At 43.6% G+C, this 22,495-nt stretch overlaps 1 protein-coding gene across 2 annotated transcripts in view; it reads right to left on the bottom strand.

The window, feature by feature from the left end:
- Window positions 1–22,495, bottom strand: part of mst1ra (macrophage stimulating 1 receptor a) — a 79,990-nt gene that overhangs the window by 25,235 nt on the left and 32,260 nt on the right. For both annotated transcript variants that reach the window (XM_060919282.1, XM_060919283.1), the window contains exons 3-9: window positions 12,146–12,316; window positions 11,931–12,056; window positions 10,959–11,129; window positions 6,018–6,178; window positions 5,808–5,943; window positions 5,488–5,624; window positions 5,214–5,390 (exon numbers count right to left, since the gene is read on the bottom strand). In XM_060919282.1, coding sequence (XP_060775265.1) covers window positions 5,214–5,390; window positions 5,488–5,624; window positions 5,808–5,943; window positions 6,018–6,178; window positions 10,959–11,129; window positions 11,931–12,056; window positions 12,146–12,316 — 1,079 coding nt within the window. The remainder of the gene's footprint in view (window positions 1–5,213; window positions 5,391–5,487; window positions 5,625–5,807; window positions 5,944–6,017; window positions 6,179–10,958; window positions 11,130–11,930; window positions 12,057–12,145; window positions 12,317–22,495) is intronic.

Genomic DNA, 22,495 nt, shown 5'->3' with positions numbered 1-22,495 from the left:
CATCAAAACAGTTTGAACATTTATCAGTCAACTTAAAAAACAACTCTCGCACTGAAACAGTAGTTCATTGCTTTAATCACAGCATAATAAACACTTCATGCATGCAGCTTTTGCATAATCCCTTCACACAGGATAAAGCTGGTGTGAAGAAGCACAGAGCAAATGTTTGTAGTAGTGTTTCCTCCTTTTCAAATGATTGAATGCTGTCAATCTCATTCCACAGGTACATATCCTCAGGCTAATTACTCCCACACATACTGACCCTTTATGACGTACTGGAGTGCTACGTGGAGCAGGAAGCTGTGGCACAGGAACAAGGCATGTTGAGAGGACTGGGTCTGAGATTATGTGGATTATAAGGCGATAGTGCTAACCATTACACCACCATGCCACCCATACCAAGTTTTGATGAACAGAAAAACATTACTGTGGTATAAGCATTTGTAAATGACAAACATAATTGAACCATTTGGTCACAGTGTTGTAGTGACTGATCGACTTTGGTTAGATTTTAAGAAATGCATTATTTGTTTTGGGCGGCACGGTGGTGTAGTGGTTAGCACTGTTGCCTCACAGCAAGACGGTTCTGGGTTTGAGCCCAGCAGCTGACGGGGGTCTTTCTTTGTGGAGTTTGCATGTTCTCCCCGTGTCTGCATGGGTTTCCTCCGGGTGCTCCGGTTTCCCCCACAGTCCAGAGACATGCAGGTTAGGCTAATTGGTGGCTCTAAATTGACCGTAGGTGTGAATGTGAGTGCGAATGGTTGTTTGTCTCAGTGTCAGCCCTGTGATGATCTGGCGACTTGTCCAGGATGTACCCCGCCTCTCACCCACAGTCAGCTGGGATAGGCTCCAGCTTGCCTGCAACCCTGCACAGGATAAGCGGTTACAGATAATGGATGGATTATTTGTTTTGAGAAATGCTTTCACAGTCATGAGAATGGCATTTTTGGTTTGAGAAATGTGTCAAATCAATTGAGAAAAGGATCAGAGGTGTTGGAATCCCATTGTTTTTGCTCAAATTTTTCTTATTCTTAATTTTGTCCCCTAAAAGTTGTAGAGATGTGAAACTTGGTCAATACATAGTACTACCTCCTGCTACTCCTCTACCCCATCGGCTTTATGGTAACACGATAGCTCAACACTATACCTATCAAGAACCTTCAGGCCTAGAGGCAAAATTCCATTTTTTTTGTCTGATTCCCACTTAGATTTTGACATGATTTACATAATGTAAATTAGGTAACTTTTCATTATGCAAATTATTATATGTAACCTACTTTTGCAAATTTGTTTTACGATTTTTGCCATATATAGTGGTGCCAAAATATTCAGTCGGAAAATGAATAATTGTATTGGGATTTGTAAAATCTCATTTTACTCAAACAGATTTAACTCAGGGTGGCACGGTGGTGTAGTGGTTAGCGCTGTCGCCTCACAGCAAGAAGGTCCGGGTTTGAGCCCCTTGGCCGGTGAGGGCCTTTCTGTGTGGAGTTTGCATGTTCTCCCCGTGTCCGTGTGGGTTTCCTCCGGGTGCTCCGGTTTCCCCCACAGTCCAAAGACATGCAGGTTAGGTTAACTGGTGACTCTAAATTGACCGTAGGTGTGAATGTGAGTGTGAATGGTTGTCTGTGTCTATGTGTCAGCCCTGTGATGACCTGGCGACTTGTCCAGGGTGTACCCCGCCTTTTGCCCGTAGTCAGCTGGGATAGGCTCCAGCTTGCCTGTGACCCTGTAGAACAGGATAAAGCGGCTAGAGATGAGATGAGATGAGATTTAACTCGGGACTGGATGCATTGATTTGCACAAAATTGGAAAGACATTCTCAGGACAAAGTCAAGCTGAAATTTGGTGTACTGCATCATTGTGCTCATCTGTAAGTGGATTTGTATTGATAACAGAGTTATTTCAAAAACATGGCCACCATCAGCCAAAAAGATTTCATCAGGTATTTTATCCTGTTAGCATTGAGCCATTGTCACAGAACCTGACATGTATGTTCATCTATGCTTTCTTTATTGCTGTACAGTACCATTCAATATTTGGACACACCTCCTAATTCATTTAGGTTTTTTTTAATTAATTAAAAAAGACACCGCATATATTTGCACAATATTGTAGTCATGTGACTTTTCTTAGCAGTTTTAGCGGAAGTGAAATAGCTGGTGATCTAAACGGCTGCTGTAGTGCAAACAACTAGTGATAACTTATCAGAGTGTGTTTGTAATCTAGAAGCCACTGCTCGGTTTAGATATATTCAGAAGAGTGCCATGTGCAATGGAATCGATCCCTATAGTCTGGGAAAGAAGGATTTGTCATATGATCCTGAAAACTACCCTTCAGTCGAGTTCCCCGACATCTCGAACTACAGTGGTGCTTGAAAGTTTGTGAACCCTTTAGAATTTTCTATATTTCTGCATAAATATGACCTAAAACGTCATCAGATTTTCACACAAGTCCTAAAAGTAGATAAAGAGAACCCAGTTAAACAAATGAGACAAAAATATTATACTTGGTCATTTATTTATTGAGGAAAATGATCCAATATTACATATCTGTGAGTGGCAAAAGTATGTGAACCTTTGCTTTCAGTATCTACTGTGACCCCCTTGTGCAGCAATAACTGCAACTAAACGTTTCCAGTAACTGTTGATCAGTCCTGCACACCGGCTTGGAGGAATTTTAGCCCATTCCTCCATACAGAACAGCTTCAACTCTGGGATGTTGGTGGGTTTCCTCACATGAACTGCTCACTTCAGGTCCTTCCACAGCATTTCGATTGGATTAAGGTCAGGACTTTGACTTGACCATTCCAAAACATTTACTTTATTCTTCTTTAACCATTCTTTGGTAGAACGACCTGTGTGCTTAGGATTGTTGTCTTGCTGCATGACCCGGCTTATCTTGAGACTCAGTTCATGGACAGATGTCCTGACATTTTCCTTTAGAATTTGCTGGTATAATTCAGAATTCATTGTTCCATCAATGATGGCAAGCTGTCCTGGCCCAGATGCAGCAAAACAGGCCCAAACCATGATACTACCACCACCATGTTTCACAAATGGGATAAGGTTCTTATGCTGGAATGCAGTGTTTTCCTTTCTCCAAACATAACGCTTCTCATTTAAACCAAAAATTCTATTTTGGTCTCATCCGTCCACAAAACATTTTCCAATAGCCTTCTGGCTTGTCCACGTGATCTTTAGCAAACTGCAAACGTGCAGCAATGTTCTGTTTGGAGAGCAGTGGCTTTCTCCTTGCAACCCTGCCATGCACACCATTGTTGTTGAGTGTTCTCCTGATGGTGGACTCATGAACATTAACATTAGCCAATGTGAGAGAGGCCTTCAGTTGCATAGAAGTTACCCTGGGGTCCTTTGTGACCTCGCCGACTATTACACACCTTGCTCTTGGAGTGATCTTTGTTGGTCGACCACTCCTGGGGAGGGTAACAATGGGCTTGAATTTTCTCCATTTGTACACAATCTGTCTGACTGTGGATTGGTGGAGTCCAAACTCTTTAGAGATGGTTTTGTAACCTTTTCCAGCCTGATGAGCATCAACAACGCTTTTTCTGAGGTCCTCAGAAATCTCCTTTGTTCGTGCCATGATACACTTCCACAAACATGTGTTGTGAAGATCAGACTTTGATAGATCCCTGTTCCTTACATAAAAGAGGGTGCCCACTCACACCTGATTGTCATCCCATTGATTGAAAACACCTGACTCTAATTTCACCTTCAAATTAACTGCTAATCCTAGAGGTTCACATACTTTTGCCACTCACAAAGATGTAATATTGGATCATTTTCCTCAATAAATAAATGACCAAGTATAATATTTTTGTCTCATTTGTTTAACTGGGTTCTCTTTATCTACTTTTAGGACTTGTGTGAAAATCTGATGACGTTTTAGGTCATATTTATGCAGAAATATAGAAAATTCTAAAGGGTTCACAAACTTTCAAGCACCACTGTATCTGGTGTTGCAGACGTCCTTCTACACCGCAAAACAGATGAAAGTGTGGAAAAGTATGGAGGCTTACAACTTTTTTTTGTATGTGGCTGGGTAAAGGACCTCGATATCAAGTTGCTGCCGAATAAATCTTGTATTGTTTTTGCCCGTGTAAGTATGTTTTTTAAAGGTTTTCGTTCGCATCTTTACAACAAAGTGCTGCAAGATGAAGTGTAAACAAACAACAGTTCACTTGATTCTCACTTGTGTTGGCTCTTATTTCTCAGGTAACTCATTCGCAAAGATCATCAGAAACCCCTTTAAAGACCTGGATCTTAGTTAAACAAGACGGAGAAGTGATCACGGCGCATTGTAACTGTACGGCTGGGGAAGAATTTTGTCGTGACCTTCATGCATATGGACTTTGTGAGGAGTGAGGAATAAACAAAGAAACAGCTGGGGACTTTAGCGCTTAGTGACTAAAAAAAGTACCATAAAATAACGACACATAGCAAGAAAAGCACTTGGAAAACACTAAGGACATAGCTGAGAGGGAGATACAAACCTTTCACCAAGTGATCACTGCAAACTCGAGCATGCTTTGACTCAGCTGCCTTCGATTTCAGTGAGAGGCTCAAAAGCCACCTTTCTTGATTTTTTTTTTGTGAAATCCTGTGTTCGCTCACCGTTTTTTATTAGTTCACGGGGAACCCTGAAGAAATTTTTATCAGTTTCATGGTTTGATCGATCCGAACAACCTAAAACAACGCAAGCGTAACGCATTTTTCACACGAGCAATGCACCTTCTCCGTACAAACGCTTTGTCAACTGAGCTTTGGTAGACCACCAGCTAAAGTTTTGAATAACTAATGAGGCGGATGCGACGTCACGTGAAACTCAGCAATTGGCATTATCTTAATCAGCTTCATGATGTAGTCATCTCGAATGTTTTTCAATTAACAGGTGTGTCTCGTCAAAATATAATTAGTGTAATTTCTTGCCTTCTTAATGTGTTTGAGATCAAGCAGTAAATAGTAAATAATAAAAATACAGTAAATAGCCCTATTTGACAACTGTAATAATCTATATTAAATCAAGAACCGCTCAACTAAGTCAAGAGAAATGACATCCATCATTACTTTAAGACATGAAACGACTTTTAATTCATAAAAATAAAGAAAACCCATTGAATTAGAAGGTGTGTCCAAACTTTTGACTGGTACTGTACACACACACATACACAATGTTATTCTGGGTCTCACCTGCTAAAGCTGCAGTTAGGCATCAGCTCTTTCACCCTAGGATTCTTCCTGTAGTTGAATTGTTGGGTTGGAAATATAACTGATTTGTCAATTAGAAGGGTCACATTCACTTGTGTCAGATCCTCCACTCCCTCAGACACAAAGACTACAGAGGACCAGGTCCCGTTTTTGGATGTGCTGTAAAAAAAAATTATTTGGTTCATGATAGAAGGCCAAGAGTAAAGTATATTCCATAATCATAAACATGCTGTATTTCTTTAAAAAAAAAAAAAACCTTTCAACACGGCAGATTTTGTCTCCCATATGGACTGTTCTTGTTTGTCCAGCATCCAGGTATTTCCCTGACAGTGTAATCCTGGTACCACCAATCTTGGGGCCATAGTTGGGACTGATATCTGTGACAACTGGCGTCTAAATATGGAATTTGTATATTTCATAAAAAAAAAATTGAGACACACTGCTAGCTTTGAAAAAACTTGCAATCAAATGAATGAAAAATAGCACAGTGAATAAAAATTCAGCTAGATTTAATTTACTTTCTATTGCATTGTGTATAGTTTGGGTTACAAAGTCTTAAAAAGAACCTCTCCTTACCACAAAGCTAAAGCCTTGCAGGCGTGCCTGTCCAGAGATGGAGAAACCATGCTCCATTCTCTTTTCATTCACATTCACGTTAATCTCTACATCCTGCGTCACATCTGAGGACTGAGGAAGGATCCTGCATACCAGCCTGAAAAGAAAAATAGGACATGGATTCAATGTTGGTGCACATACAGTATGTAAGCGTGTGTGTGTGTTACTCACTCTGTGCTTTTACACTTTTTTGGTATTATGGTGCAGCTTGTCTGTCCCACGCTGACTTGGTGAGTAGATGTAGTGATGGCAGGTTTCATGAGAGATTGTAAATCCCAGCCACACAGTGTAATCTCTGTTTCACCATCAGGTGGTGCAGTTTTTGGAAAAACCTAAACAAGCATGATAGAAAATGGTGAAAGACAGAAAAACAGATTTCAGGATAATTAAGTTGTAGTCACAACAGCAAAATCACAACAAAATGGAATCACAATGACAATCATTGACCATCCTCTGAATTTAAGAATCAATAGCCTTAACTTAAAAAAAAAAAACTTTTGCTGTCTTTGTACTGTTTTACACAATCGTAAATCAGAAAAAAGTTTTGACAGCATGGAAAATGCAAATAAAAAAGCAAGCAGTGATTTCTAAATTTACTTTGACTTGTATTTCATTGCAGACAGTATGAACCCAAGATATTTCTTTTTTTTTTTCTGATCAACTTAATTCATTTGTTAATATACATTCATCCCTGCATTTCAGGCCTGCAACACATTCCAAAATATGTTGAGACTGGGGCAATTTAGGCCTAGTAATGAAGTAAAACAATTAGATAATGATGTGATTTGAAACAGGTGATGTCAACAGGTGATTGTAATCGTGATTTAGTACAAGATCAATATCCAGGAAAGGCCTAGTGTTTGAGGAGCAAAGATGGGCCAAGGATCTCCAGTTTGTCAACAAATCTGCTTCTTCTTCTTCTTTTGGCTGCTCCCGAGTAGGGGTCGCCACAGCGGATCTTTCGTCTCCATTGCTCCCTGTCTTCCACATCCTTCTCTACCACACCTGCCACTTTTATGTCCTCTCTCACCACATCCATGTATCTCCTCTTTGGCCTTCCTCGTTTTTGTATGCCCGGCAGCTCCATCCTCAACATTCTCCTTCCAACATGCTCTGCATCTCTTCTCAGGATGTGCCCATACCATCTCAGTCTCATCTGTCTTAGCTTAATTCCCAAGCTCTCCACATGTGCTGTCCCTCTGATGTGCTCATTCCTTATTCTGTCCAACCTTGTCACTCCCATCGCAAACCTTAACATCCTCAACTCCGTCACCTCCAACTTTGCCTCCTGTCTCTTCGTTAAGGGGACGGTCTCCAATCCATACAACACAGCTGGTCTCACTACTGTCTTATACATCATACCTTTCACTTTTGCTGGGACTTTCCTGTCACAAATGACTCCCGAAATCCTTCTCCAACTGCTCCACCCTGCCTGCACTCTCTCTCTCACCTCACTATCGCAGCCCCCATTTTCCTGCACAGTTGACCCCAGGCACTTGAATTCACCAACTTTCTTTACGTCTACTCCTTGCATCTTCACTACACTCTCATCCCCATTCTCACTGATACACATGTATTCTGTTTTGCTACTGCTCACCTTCATTACTCTTCATTCCAATGCATACCTCCATCTCTCCAAACCCAACTCAATCACCTTTCAACTTTCACCACATATCACAATATCATCCGCAAACATTATGTTCCATGGTGACTCTTGCCTCACTTCGTCCGTCAAGCTATCCATCACTATGGCAAACAAGAAAGGACTCACAGCAGATCTTTGATAAAGTCTCACCTTCACCTTGAACCATTCAGTTGTTCCAACTGCACACCTCACTGCTGTTTCACTGTTCTCATACATGTCTTGCACCACTCTAATATACTTCTCATTCACTCCACACTTTCTCATACAATACTATAACTCATCTCTCGGCACTCTATTGTATGCCTTCTCCAGGTCTACAAACACACAATGTAGCTTTCTCTGGCCTTCCCTGTACTTCTTTATTAACATTCTTAAAGCAAAAATTGCATCCAACGTGCTCTTCCTTGGCATAAACCTGTACTGCTGTTCACAGATTGCTACCTCTCTTCTCAATTTCACCTCCAATACCCTTTCCCATAACTTCATGGTGTGGTTCATCAATTTTATCCCTCTGTAATTACTGCAGCTCTGTACATCTCCCTTATTGTTGTATATCGGGACTAGCACACTCTTTCTCCATTCATTCGGCATTTTCTCATTCTCTAAGATCTTATTAAACCATCTCGTTAGGAACTCCACAGCCGTCTCACCCAAACATCTCCAAGCCTCAATCGGGATACCATCTGGTCCGACTGCCTTCCCAGTCTTCATTCTTTTCATGGCTGCCCTCACCTCATCCTTACTAACCAACTCCACTTCCTGATTTGCTATCTCCATCGAATCTGATCTCTTCTCTCTCCAGTTTGTCAACAAATGTGTGAGATAATTATTGAATATTTAAAAACAATGTTCCTCAAAGAAAGATATTAAGGGATTTGGATCTTTCACCCTCTATGATGCATAATATTAAACGATTCAAGGAATCTGGATGAATTTTGGTGCATAAAGGGCAACAGCACAAGCCTAAGCTGAACACCCGTGGTCTCCGATCCCTCAGATGGCACTGCATCAAGAACCGTTATTCATCTATAGCTGATATAACCACACAGGCTCAGGATTACTTTGATAAACCTTTGTCAAATATTACAGTACAGAGTTACATCCACAAATGCCAGTTAAAACTTTTCTGTGCAAAAAGAAGCTTTATGTTAACTGTGTCTAGAAGCACCATCAACTTTGGGCTCAGGGGCATCTGGGAGGGACCATCACACAGTGGAAACATGTATTATGGTCAGACAAATCAGTATTCAAGGTCTTTTTTTGTCAGAAATGGACACTGTGTGCTCTGGACTAATGATGAAAAGGACCATCCAGACTGTTACCAGCAACAAGTCCAAAAGCCAGGGTCTGTCATGGTATGGGGTTGTGTCAGTGTCCTTGGGAAAGGTACCTTACACTTCTGTGATGGCAGCATTAATGCAAAAAAGTGCACTAAGATTTTGGAGCAACATGTGCTGCCTTCAAGACGACATCTTCTCCAGGGATATTTCAACAAGACAATGCAAAACCACATTCTGTAGACATTACAAAGGTATGGCTGTGGAGGAAGAGGGTGCTTGTTCCCTCTGTCCCCAGTCGAGAATGTGTGGTGAATTTTGAAATGAAAAATATGACAACAATAACCCCATACTATTGCACACCTTAAAACCTGTTTGCAGGAAGAATGGGACAAAATAACATCTAAAATGCTTCATCACTTGGTGTCTTCAGTCCCTAAACATCTTTTAATTGCTGTGAGAAGGAATGACAACATTACAAAGTGGTAAATGCTTTACTGTCTCAACTTTTTTTTTAAATGTGGTGCAAGTATCAAAATTTAAATCAGTGTTTATTTTGAAAAAAAAAACACTTCATAAGGTAAAACATCAAATAATGTTCTGCTGTATTGTTTTGAGCACAATACAAGTCAAAGATTATTTATAAATCATTGTTTTCAGTTTTAAAGGTGGCATGGTGGTGTAGTGGTTAGCACTGTTGCCTCACAGCAAGAAGGTTCTGGGTTCGAGCCCAGTGGCCCATGGGGACTTTTCTGTATGGAGTTTGCATGTTCTCCCTGTGTCTGCGTGGGTTTCCTCTGGGTGCTCCGGTTTCCCCCACAGTCCAAAGACATGCGGGTTAGGCTAATCGGTGGCTCTAAATTGACCGTATGTGTGAATGGCTGTTTGTCTCTATGTGTCAGCCCTGTGATGATCTGGCGACTTGTCCAGGGTGTACCCTGCCTCTTGCCCATAGTTAGCTGGGATAGGCTCCTGTGACCCTGCACAGGATAAGCGGATGATGGATGTTTTCAGTTTTAATTTCAATTCCAACATACTATCGCAATGTTTTCTTGTACTTTTTTGGGTTGTAATTTTGAGCCCTGGTACTTCATGCTGTAGCATTATTCACTCCCACCCAACAAGAGCATGATTCTTTGCAATGCAGTGACAACATGTAAAAACTTGATTCCCTTCCACTCAGTGGGAACATGATTCCCTTCCTCAATGACATCATGATTCCCTCCCATTCAGTGAGATGATGATTCCCTTCCCCAGTGAGAGCATGACTACTATCCATGGAAAGCATGATTCCCTCCCAACCAATGAGAGCATAATTCCATGCTACAATGAGAGTATGATTCCAAGTGAGTTTGATTCCTGTATTCCACCCAACCTTCCTAGCCAGTGGCCCCATAATATACAAATTTGTGGCGCTCCTAATGCTGACTGATAGTAACTGTTTTGTACTGTGCTAAATAGTGCCTCATGTCCAATGGTCTGAATCGTCTGATGGTCTAACTATAAAGCATTTTAAGTATCTGTATTTGTCTATGTGTCAGATGAAATGATAAAAGAAGCTATAGGAACAGGACATTTCAACTTAATTTAAGTTTAAATTTAAATCCTGTCCTCTTACCTGTGACACTTGGGCACAAGTTCAAAAATACTGTTTCTCAGGTGTCACTGAAAGACAATCTTTGTTTGTGTTTCTGTCCCGAGCCGAAAAACATGGATGTATATACAATAAATTTACCATTGGTAAATATATCAGTGGATGTGGATTTAATGCTAATAATAATTACCCATGCCACTATGTACCATGCATTAACAGCATGGTTTCTTGATGTATGACTCTACTTAATTTATTCACAGTAATTAATTATCATTAGTGTTACTTTCTTTGTATGTATGACATGCTCCTGAAAGAGCAATGAGTGTCTTACATTAACATGACCAAATCAACAATCTGGTTGTTTTTACATGTTTTCCCAAATGCATGCAGATGTTGAACTGAAGACGACAGTCATTATTTACCACTACAACATCAGAATTTAAACCCCTGTCCAATAAGGTCTAGCAAATGTATTATTATTGATTTTGAACTGCTTGAGAACAAACCATTTGCTCAAACATTCCATTTGGCAATACATTCAAAATATTATCATAAAGTGCAGAGATGCTTCAGGTAATTTGAGAATTGTGAATCACCTTGGTGATAAATGGAGGGCAAGTGTTGTTACTCCACTGGCCCTTGCACTCCGTTATTTTTGCGCAGACCCCATCACACCATCCACAGCCCATAAAGCGAGGGGCTTCCATACACGCTGAACAAGTTAGCAGATGTGTGCAGCCAGGTCCTTTAGGAGACACGGTCACCATCTATACACATCCAGACACAGAGACAATGCTACAAACACTTACATACATTTTTATACAGGACAAAATACACTACATAATAAGCAAAACTCCACTGAAGAATGAAGGGAGAGTGGGAGAATAAGAGAGAAAATGAAAGCAGGAAAAATCTGAAGACTTTAAACAGAGGTTTACAGATAAAGCAGACTAAAAACAATGGCATCTTGACCTTTACAGAAATGTTAGTCACATAGATATTGCATTGTAAATTGTGGCAGCGTGGGTGTGGCCAAGCATCAGTTTGTGAATGGAGGGCGGAGCCAGGGAAGGTGAGTGGCAAAGTCAGTACAACTGTTGTCGATTAATGTTGTGTCTGTGTGTTTTGCAGTGAGGATGGAAGGTAGAAAGGAGGGAGAGAGCGAAGAGAGAGGAGGCTCCCAACCCGAGCACGTGTGTGAGCAATCGGATGAAAGTAGCAAAGCTGAAAAGCAAGTGAGGACGTGAAAATAAAAGTCTGTCTGAACATCATTTCCCACCTACTGCGCTTCAGTATTCCACCCACATCAGAGATTCGCTACATAAATATTTAAAGCTTAGTCGTTTTGCTCTGATACTTGCTTGGAGGTTAGTCAAATGACTTACAAATTAGTTACAAATGCTGTGAAATCGGTCAGCGTCCCCAACAATAAGTATGCAAAAGAGAGAGGAAGGTAAACAAAGAGAGCAAAACACAACATGACTTTCGTACTGTATGATGAGGTTCTACCCTGAGTTATGAATAGTAAGGTCACAACAGGGAGAGAGACAAAAACAGAGAAACAGTACCTTGTTTCCAACCACGAAGAGCAAAGACTCCTCAGAGTGCACTGCGGCAATGGGGGATACTCTCTCTTTCTTTTCCACAAGAGAGTAATTGGCAAACACAAGAGGTCTTGAGTATGTCAGAATGACCTGCATGAAAAATGAATACTCTTAGACACAAATTAATTCACAAACAGTAAATCAGAAGACTATTTCTGGGGCAATGGTGGAGTGATCACCTGTAGCAGTCTTCCATCTTTAGTGCCAATGTGTGCTATAGTGTCACCACCAATCGTGGTAACCAAAATGGAGGTGAGTACATCTGTCATCTGCCCATTGAAGAAATCTGATCTAGAGTGAGGTGTAGCCACCATGGTGGGCACAGCTTCACATTCCTGTCTGTTCACTCCCTCCAGGGAAACATGGAAAGTATAAAAAAAAAAACATCAACTACAAAAAACTAATAACAGTTTTACTTTAAAACGTATTGAATATTATTTTGCTGAAGAAACTCTTTCAGCAAATTACCTTGACTATTGAACAGCTATTCCACGAAATTGAGTCGTACATGAGCTGATAGCTGACGAGGTGCAGAGCGCCGAGTTGGCTATAAGTTATGTACGACGAGATTGACTGGAATAACTGTTTTATTCTATCGACATTCACTGAATTTTGAGAAATAGGGCATTTTTCTTTTTTGCAAATTCAAGAAACAAAAACTTTATACAAAATGTCAGACAAAATCATTTCCACTTAGAATGTAAACAAACCAGTGAAATGACAGTAGCAATTTGTGAAAAATGCTGTAATAATAATTCTTAAAAATAAATAAATAAATGTTCTTACCATCAAATACTTTTATTCCATATTTTGTTGCTTTTTTGTATTTTTGGGCTTTTGTTTTCAAGTGGACTTTTTATTTTATCCTCGATTGGTTCAGCAACATGCTCCGCCATTTTGTTTTTCTCTACTCACGGTATATGCAGGGCTCTCAAGTCTCACGCATTGAGCGTGACAGTCACGCTTTTCGGTCTTTTGTCATGCACTCCCGCCACACATTGTATTTCTCACGCTGATTAAATTGTATAATGTAAATTTCTCTGGTGCGCCGCTATCGCTATGGAAACGGCAGGAAACAAGCGCGTCTCCCATGAGTCGAGCCTGCCACTTACCAGCCAATCAAAAAAAGGAAAGGGGCGGGGCTACACAATAGCCAATCAGAAGTACTATTGTATCTGGGTCGATAACGCAACAACCAATGAAAAAAGCATTGTCATCCCGGGAATTGTTCACGTGATTCTGCTACAACCATCTTCTGAAAGTTTTGTTCAGTGGACACCATGAGGATGAGCTCCGAGTAGCACAGAGACCAGAGGAAGTCATATTCTGTTTTAATGTTACAACAAATTCACAACTTGTTTGATACAAGAAATGACAACTCGCCTGCTGTGAGAGAATGTTGCCCAGATAATTAGCATGGACATGGTAAGGTTTTACAGGAGCTGAGCTGTATTGCACCTGTTTAAATGATCCCCTGGCGAGCAGCTCCACTTGTTCACAGGCAATAACAGATGCTGGTCAGTAATAATAACAGCGACACTAACGTGTGTTTAAAGCAGCATGTGAATACCAGCAAGAGTGAAGATTTTTTTTTAATTTGTCAGCAGTTATGAAAGACCCGTTTGTGAAAGATTAAGTTTTTATTGTTCATAATATAGAAACTGCGTGACTCCAGGGGAAGATATAGGGAAGAGGAAAGTCCAACTATTACAGATTACAGGACCCAACATCCTTTGACGTTGAGGAGTTTTGGGGAAGAATGTCCTCAAAAAAGAACAAAGTAAGAAATCTTTTGCACACAACATGACTTGCTCATTATTAAGATAAAAGGAAAACATTTAAGTAATAGAGGCCCTTGGTTCCTTTTTCAAAGGTGACTGGCTTGAACCAATTTGCAGGGATGTGATTGGCCAAGGACAAAAAAGCAGGAAAATATATAGACCCATAATGCGACACGGCAGCAGTGTGGTGTGGTATGGCGTGGCAACGACGCAGTGCGGCAACAGTGCAGCCACTACACACAGTAACCTCATTTTGACACTTTTAATGAAAAGTGCAATACGCAAACATTTAGTGCCAATTTTCATCATTGGAAAACAATTATTTTGAGGGCAAACAACCTCAAACATCAAACAATAGGTGCAGATATTAGAACAGGTGATGAGCACACACTCACAGTGTCATCATTTTTTCAAAATATGCACAATAACAATGTCAGTAAGTGTAGTATAAAGTCAAGAAGTGTTAGGGTTTTGCTGGGGATCGAACCCGGGTCGCTGGTGCAGTGATCCAGCAAACCCCCACTAGGCCACCAGGGGAATGACTCAAGTGCAGGGGAGTGTGGCGAAAGTAGAGTAGAAAAACAGTTTATTTACAATATTTACAATCCAAGGCAAAAACAAAAGTATAATCCAAATGCTCAGAAGATAACCGGGAAAAAACCAAAAGTCCAAAGTCGAAACAAAGAGCCAAAAACCAGAAAAGAAGACGCAAATATACCAACGCTCAGAAGATCCAAAAATGGTAAACACAAAGTCCAAAAGAAAGCAAAGTACAAAACCACAAAGACACAGGCGAGGAACACAGAACAGAGTTTACTGGAGCTAAACATAACAGCACAAAGACTCTGTGACAAGAGGCTAAACTGAGGAAGTATATATACACAAACTAAATAGGACACAGGTGACAATAATGAGGACTAGGCGGGGCACAAGGCACATGGAAAAACAAAGGCACATGGCTGTCAAAACAAAAACACAAAACACAGAAACAGTGGCGGCCTCTAGAGGCCAAAACAAACATGACAAGATAAGGAAATAACAGCGGCCTCTAGAGGCCAAAACAGTCCCAGTCCTAACAGGACCCCTCCCTCAAGGAGCGTCTCCTGCCGTTCCCAGGGCGATCCGGATGGGCCGAATAGAATTCCCGACACAGCTCCTTGTCTAAGACGTCCCGAGCGGGAACCCAGCAGCGCTCCTCAGGGCCATAGCCCTCCCAGTCCACTAGATATTGGAGCCCGCCACGGACCCGGCGGGAGTCCAGCAGACGGCGCACAGTGAACATGGTCTGACTCTGGAAGATGAGGGGGGGCGGGGGATTCCTAGGGGCAGGGGCATACGTAGGCAACAGTACGGGCCGCAACAGGGAAACATGGAATGTGGGGTTGATCCTTAGAGTCCGGGGCAACTGGAGCCGGTAGGCGACAGGGTTCACCCTGCGCACAACCTTGAAGGGGCCAATGTAGCGAGGAGCAAGCTTGCGGTTCTCCACCCACAGTGGAAGGTCCTTGGTGGACAGCCAAACCCACTGCCCAGGGCGGAAAACATGGGCAGGCCTTCTATGGCGGTTGGCCTGAGTCTGGTTGGACCTGGAAGTCTGGATGAGGGTCCTTCTGACCTTGATCCAGGTCTTGCGACACCGTCTCACGTACTGATTGACCGAGGGCACCCCAGCGTCCTCCTCCTGTTCAGGAAACATAAGTGGCTGGAACCCGAACTGGCACTGGAATGGCGACAACCTGGTGGCAGATGACTGCAGGGTGTTGTGGGCGTACTCTGCCCATGGCAGCCAGGTGCTCCAAGATGTCGGGTTATCCATCGCCAGGCCTCGCAGGGTGGTTTCCAGGTCCTGGTTGAGCCTCTCAGTCTGGCCGTTGGACTGGGGGTGGAACCCAGAAGAGAGGCTGGCAGTGGCCCCGATGAGTTTGCAGAACCCCCGCCACACTCGGGAGGAGAACTGGGGCCCCCGGTCTGAGACGATGTCCTGCGGAAGACCAAAGACTCGGAAGACATGGGTAAATATATTTTTGGCTGTTTCAAGAGCAGAAGGAAGTTTGCACAGTGGTATGAAGCGGCAGGTTTTGGAGAATCTGTCGACAATGACCAAAATGACCGTGTTACCTTGAGAGTCTGGAAGGCCCATGATGAAGTCGACAGCCACATGGGACCAGGGACGCCGGGGAATGGGCAGAGGGTGCAGGAGGCCCTGGGGATGCTGTCGTGGGTTCTTGGTTCTGGTGCACACATCACAGGACAGGACGAAAGACCTTACTTCCTTCTCCATGCTTGGCCACCAGAAGCGTCTTTTCAAGAAGTCCAAGGTCCTCCGAGCTCCCGGGTGGGCGGTGAGAGGGGACGAGTGACCCCACTGGAGAACCTTGGCCCGGGCTTGATGAGGGACATACAAGAGGCCCGGTGGCCCCGTCCCAGGATCGGGGTCCTGGCGTTGAGCTCGTCGGACGACCTCCTCGACACCCCAGCGGACAGGGGCCACAATCCGGGACACAGGGATAATAGGCCCAACTTCACTCTCCCTGTTGGTGGCAGAGAACAGCCTGGAAAGCGCATCAGGTTTGGTGTTCTTAGAGCCGGGGCGGTATGATAGGGTGAAGTCGAATCGGCTAAAGAACAAGGCCCACCTAGCCTGTCGTGGATTCAGTCTCTTGGCTTGCTGGAGGTACTCCAGGTTCTTGTGGTCCGTCCAAACCAGGAATGGATGTTGTGCTCCCTCCAACCAGTGCCTCCACTCCTCAAGGGCCAGTTTGACTGTGAGCAGTTCCCAATCCCCCACATCATACCGGGACTCCACAGGGCTCAGGCGGTGGGAGAAGTAAGCACAGGGGTGCAGCTTTCCCTCCAAATGTTGAGAGAGGACCACGCCGACGCCACTGTCCAAGGCGTCCACCTCGACGACGAATGGTTGTGATGTGTCTGGGAGGACCAGGATGGGTGCCGTGCAGAAGTGGTGCTTGAGGTCCCTGAATGTCTTTTCCGCCTGAGGAGACCAGACAAAAGATCCACCTGTTTTCTTGGTGAGGTCCGATATGGGCGCTGCTACAGAACTGAAGTTCCTGACAAACTTGCGGTAGAAGTTAGCAAACCCTAAGAACCGCTGAACTTCTTTAATGGACTTGGGAATGGGCCAGTCCCGGATGGCCAGGGTCTTGGCTGGATCCATCTGGAGTTGTCCCGTTCGTACAATGAAACCCAGGAAGGAGACCTTGGGGACATGAAACTCGGATTTCTGGGCTTTGGCAAACGGATTGTTCTGTAGCAGCCTCTTGAGAACCTGGCGGACATGGTGGCGGTGCTCCTGCATGGTCTTGGAAAAGATTAGGATGTCATCGAGGTAGACGAAAATGTACTGATTGATCATGTCCCTCAAGACGTCGTTGATAAGGGCCTGAAAAACAGCTGGTGCATTGGTGAGTCTGAAGGGCATCACCTGGTACTCGTAGTGCCCTGACGGGGTGTTAAAGGCAGTCTTCCACTCATCTCCCTGTCGGATACAGATGAGGTGGTATGCGTTCTGTAAGTCCAACTTGGTGAAGACGGTGGCACCTTGGAGCAGGTCGAATGCTGTGGACATCAGCGGAAGGGGATAGTGGTTGCGCACAGTGATCTTGTTCAGGCCCCTGTAGTCAATACATGGTCGGAGCCCCCCATCCTTCTTGCCGACAATGAAGAAGCCGGCACCAGCGGGTGAGGTGGAGGGTCGAATGAAAACAGAGGCCAAGGCGTCCTTGATGTACTCCTCCATGGCCTTGTGTTCTGGCTGAGAGAAGGAAAACAGTCTGCCACAAGGAGGGGTAGCCCCAGGGAGCAAGTTGATGGCACAGTTGTAGGCACAGTGCGGAGGAAAAACGGCGGCCCTGCTCTTGCTAAAAACTTCTTTAAGATCCCAGTACTCTGTGGGAACTTGAGATAACTCGGTGAGGTCAGGAGGCTCGGCAGGAGACACAGGAGAGCTAGAGAGCAGACAAGAGGCATGGCATGCAGGGCACCATTCCACAACCTGGCTAGTTACCCAGTCTATGCGAGGGTTGTGGCGAGTAAGCCAAGGAAGGCCTAGAATCACTGGGAACTCTGGTGAATGAATCGGGTGCAGGGAAATTTCTTCTTTGTGTGCTTGAGACTGGAGAAAGACTGGAGAAGTTACTTGGGTGACTCTTCCATCACCTAAAGCTTGACCATCAAGGGCAGACACAGACAGCGGGACTTCAAGAGGTGCAGTAGGGACATTGATTCTTCGGGCGAAGTGGATATCCATAAAGTTTCCAGCCTCCCCGGAGTCTAGCAAGGCCTGACAAGAGTGGACGGACTCACTCCAAGAGATGGAGACGGATGTAGACTCCTTGGCCGGGAAGTTCGGGAGAGAGGGTAGGCCCCGTCACAACCCTCCCTTGGCTGGACGGGGCGGTCCTTTTCCCGAGAGCTTGAGACATGATGCTCGGAAGTGGCCAGGCTTGCCACAGTAGATGCAGCACTTGTCCCTCCTCCTGCGCTCCCTTTCAGCTGCGGAGAGACGAGTACGGCCAACTTGCATGGGCTCTGGACAGTCACTGGAGGAGGTGGACGGACTCCAGGTTGAGGCAGTGAGGCAAGGGGAACTCAGGACTTGGTGGCACTTTCTAATCCAGTTATCGAGACGAATGGCATGCGAGATCAGAGTTTCGAGGTCACTTGGGCATCCGATAGAGGCCAGGCCGTCTTTGATGGGGTCAGACAGACCATGGTGGAAGGCTGAAACCAGGGCAGTCTCATTCCATCCGCTGACTGCTCCGAGCGTCCGGAACGAGACGGCATAGTCTGCAACGCTTCCTCCTTGCCGGATGGACATGAGCTTTCTGGCTGCGTCTTTACTGATGTCCGCCTGATCGAAGACACGAAGCATCTCTTCCGTAAACAGCTTGAAATCAGAGCACTCAGGTCCCTGTCTCTGCCAGATGGCCGTTGCCCAAGCCTTACCAGCTAACAAGGTTATCACAAAGGCAATCTTGCGGCGATCCGTAGTGTAGGTGGTAGGCTGGAGCTCAAAGGTGAGTTGGCACTAGGTAAGGAACTCCCGGCACTCACCGTAGTTGCCATCATACCTCTGTGGTGCAGGAAGGCTGGGTTCGCAAGGTGAAGGAGGCAGCGTGGCGGGAGCCAGATCAGGATGAGGACAGAGGAGTCAGCTGTGCCAGGGTTTTCCCAATTTGCTGGGGCAGTACTTCGTGGCGAACAAGGGCCTCACGTTGGCTTGCAAGTGTTTGTCCATGAGTGTCCATGGTAGCTCCGAAGCGTGTTAAAGCAGCCATAATTCCCTGAAGGTTAGCCGGGTAGACCATTGAAGACGCCTCTGCTGAGTCGGTCATGACGGAGTCTTTCTGTTAGGGTTTTGCTGGGGATCGAACCCGGGTCGCTGGTGTAGTGATCCAGCAAACCCCCACTAGGCCACCAGGGGAATGACTCAAGTGCAGAGGAGTGAGGCGAAAGTAGAGTAGAAAAACAGTTTATTTACAATATCTACAATCTAAGGCAAAAACAAAAGTATAATCCAAATGCTCAGAAGATAACCGGGAAAAAACCAAAAGTCCAAAGTCGAAACAAAGAGCCAAAAACCAGAAAAGAAGAGGCAAAAATACCAACGCTCAGAAGATCCAAAATTGGTAAACACAAAGTCCAAAAGAAAGCAAAGTACAAAACCACAAAGACACAGGCGAGGAACACGAAACAGAGGTTACTGGAGCTAAACATAACAGCACAAAGACTCCGTGACAAGAGGCTAAACTGAGGAAGTATATATACACAAACTAAATAGGACACAGATGACAATAATGAGGACTAGGCGGGGCACAAGGCACATGGAAAAACAAAGGCACATGGCTGTCAAAACAAAAACACAAAACACAGAAACAGTGGCGGCCTCTAGAGGCCAAAACAAACATGACAAGATAAGGAAATAACAGCGGCCTCTAGAGGCCAAAACAGTCCCAGTCCTAACAAGAAGTGTAACAAAGTACAAAGTCAGGAAGTGTAACATGGACATACAAGTGAAAAAACACTAAACTCCCTCATCAACAGCTTTAATGTCAGGGCTGTTCACTGCAAGTCTGGCCATAAGTCCAAAATATGCTGGAAAAGATATAATAAAATAAATTATACAATTATGACACAATCCCTGCATATTTTAGCCAATAAACACAAACTGCAGTACACATGAACTTGGTCTATCACCAGTATACTGACATTGTTATTATGCAGCATGTATGATAATGTGCTATGCAGCCAAGATGGACTATAATAATAGTTCAAGTTTTGAAAGTTTGAAAGTTTATTTATTTAACAAAGGGACAGCATATATTAATAACATTTAAAAAATGCAAAATATACAAGATTGTAGCCAAAAGGCTAATTTCCATCTTTTGTCCCTAGACAGGTTGATGGTCCCTAAAAAAGTAAAAGCAAATATTGCACAAATTGTTAAAATAAATAAGTAAAAAATATTACACACATTGATTAACTAATGTAAAATTAGTTAAAAACAAACAAGAAGAAAAAAACAAATGCAAATACATACTATGCAGAATTATGTTGACAGTATTGATTATCCAATAGCCATAATTTTACCTGTTTACTAAATGCGTTGAACGTTTGTAGTTCTCTGATTGTGCTGGGAATGGTGTTCCAGGTGTGAGAGGCTCTGTATGAGAATACAGCCTGACTAAAGGTGCTCTTCCTAAGTGGAACAGAGCAATCACCCCTGGAACTGGCTCTGGTTGCCCTGTTTGTGCTTTTCGTGATAAATGTCTGTAGGGGAGGAGGGCCAGACCATGAAGGATTTTATAAATTAAGATGGGGTTTACATTAGACCGTATCAGCGGATCATCAGATTAACGTTTTTAAAAACGATTAGCGTGCACACAGCAACGCCAATACACGATTCGCGTGCACACAGCAACGCCAATACACGGATACGCTAATCACATGACTAATTAGACGGCACGTAAGTTGAAATGTAATGTGTAAATTTCTCCTCAGCGTCTCGGCTCCGCAGGCATCCTGCGCTCCAAATCACTCCGCCCTGAACAGCGAGTGCCCTCTGGAGGGTGCGCACTCCCCGGCCCTGCACGGCTCACAGAGCACGCGAGTGAAGCGCACGAGCAGTGATTCGGGACTGAGCCGCTGTGTGTGTGATCCCAGTGCATATCGGGCATGCGCAAGTCACTTACCACTTGCAAGTGGAAGGATGGCAAGCCTAAAGACAATCATAACTACACAATGGGCAGTATTTGCATCAGTATTTGCAGTATTTTCATACTTTTATACTCTTTAATGAAAGGTGATACAAGGCAGAAGTCCGCGCCGTTTTTCAGCAGTCACGTCACATGACCAACGCCAGCGAATCAGGAAGGTGGATGTCACAGTGACGTTGTCCAATGACGATGTCAGCTAGAGCTCAGCACAGCATATCCTCGTATCTCAATGTTTACACAGCACCGGATCAGATACGAACTGGGTTGAATACGTGGGCCCTGGCGGATTCCCGTTTCCCGGTGTTTCACGGCGTTTTAATGTGAACGGACAGTGTATCCGCGAAGAAAACGAGACAGATACGGTCTAATGTAAACTTGGCCTAAAACAACATCATTGTATTTAACATAGTTATTCCAGTCCAATAGTTTGTGTTTTTTCAATATATGACAGTGATGGTATGTTTTGGGTTTTCTGTCTAGAATTTTCAGTGCTTGTTTGTGTAATGTTGTAATGGCTTTTAAAGTTGTGACATTAGCTGATGCCCAACTGGTTAAACAGTAAGACATATGTGACATAATCATTGCATTAAAATACAATTTAGCTGACTCAATTGTTAAATTGTTCCTAATGTACCTAAAATTAGATAAATTAAATTTTATTTTGGCAATAGTTTTCTTCACATGTTGCCTAAAACCAAGTTGTGAGTCAATGATTACTCCAAGGTACTTAAATTCTTGAACAACGTCCAGTTTCTCACCATGCGCCATGACGTTGGGATCAAGGTCAGTGCTAACTCTTTTTGAGAAATACATACAGTCTTTGACACATTAAGATGAAGGTGTGAGTTTTGCAACCATGTACACACATTGTTCATGACTGATGTTAACTGTTGTGCTGCTACAATTTTGTCTTTTGCATAGACGTACAACACTACGTCATCTGCATATAACTGGCAGGTTACTGATGCAGGACAGCAACTTGACAGGTCATTAATATACAGGCTGAACAATAGTGGGCCTAGTATGGACCCTTGTGGTACTCCAAGATGGTTTGAACATGTTGTTGATGTTGTGTGTTGCACTCTAACACACTGCGTCCTTGATGTTAGGTATGACTCCATCCATTTCAATGAGTCACTAGAAAAGTTAAAATGAGTGAGCTTTTGTAACAGTATCTGATGATTGACTGTATCAAAGGCTTTTCTAAAATCGAGAAAAACAGCCCCAACAACACTACCTGCATCAAGTTTATATTTGACATTTTCCAGAAAGAAGCAGACAGCTGTCTCAGTTGAGTGATGTTTTCTAAACCCAAACTGCATGCTGTTAAGCATAAGACTATTATTTAGGTGCTGAATGAGTTGTTCTGCCACCAGTTTCTCAGTTATTTTAGATATAGAGGGGAGTATACTAATTGGTCTATAATTACTAGTTATTATTGGGTCACCAGATTTGAGGATTGGAGTAATTACTGCACTTTTCCAACAGTCTGGAAATACCTGCTGGATAATAG

The sequence above is a fragment of the Neoarius graeffei genome, chromosome 4 (genome assembly GCF_027579695.1).
Source record: "Neoarius graeffei isolate fNeoGra1 chromosome 4, fNeoGra1.pri, whole genome shotgun sequence".
NCBI lineage: Eukaryota > Metazoa > Chordata > Actinopteri > Siluriformes > Ariidae > Neoarius > Neoarius graeffei.
Note: the sequence above shows the minus strand (reverse complement) of the source record. Positions and strands in the feature narration are given on the sequence as shown.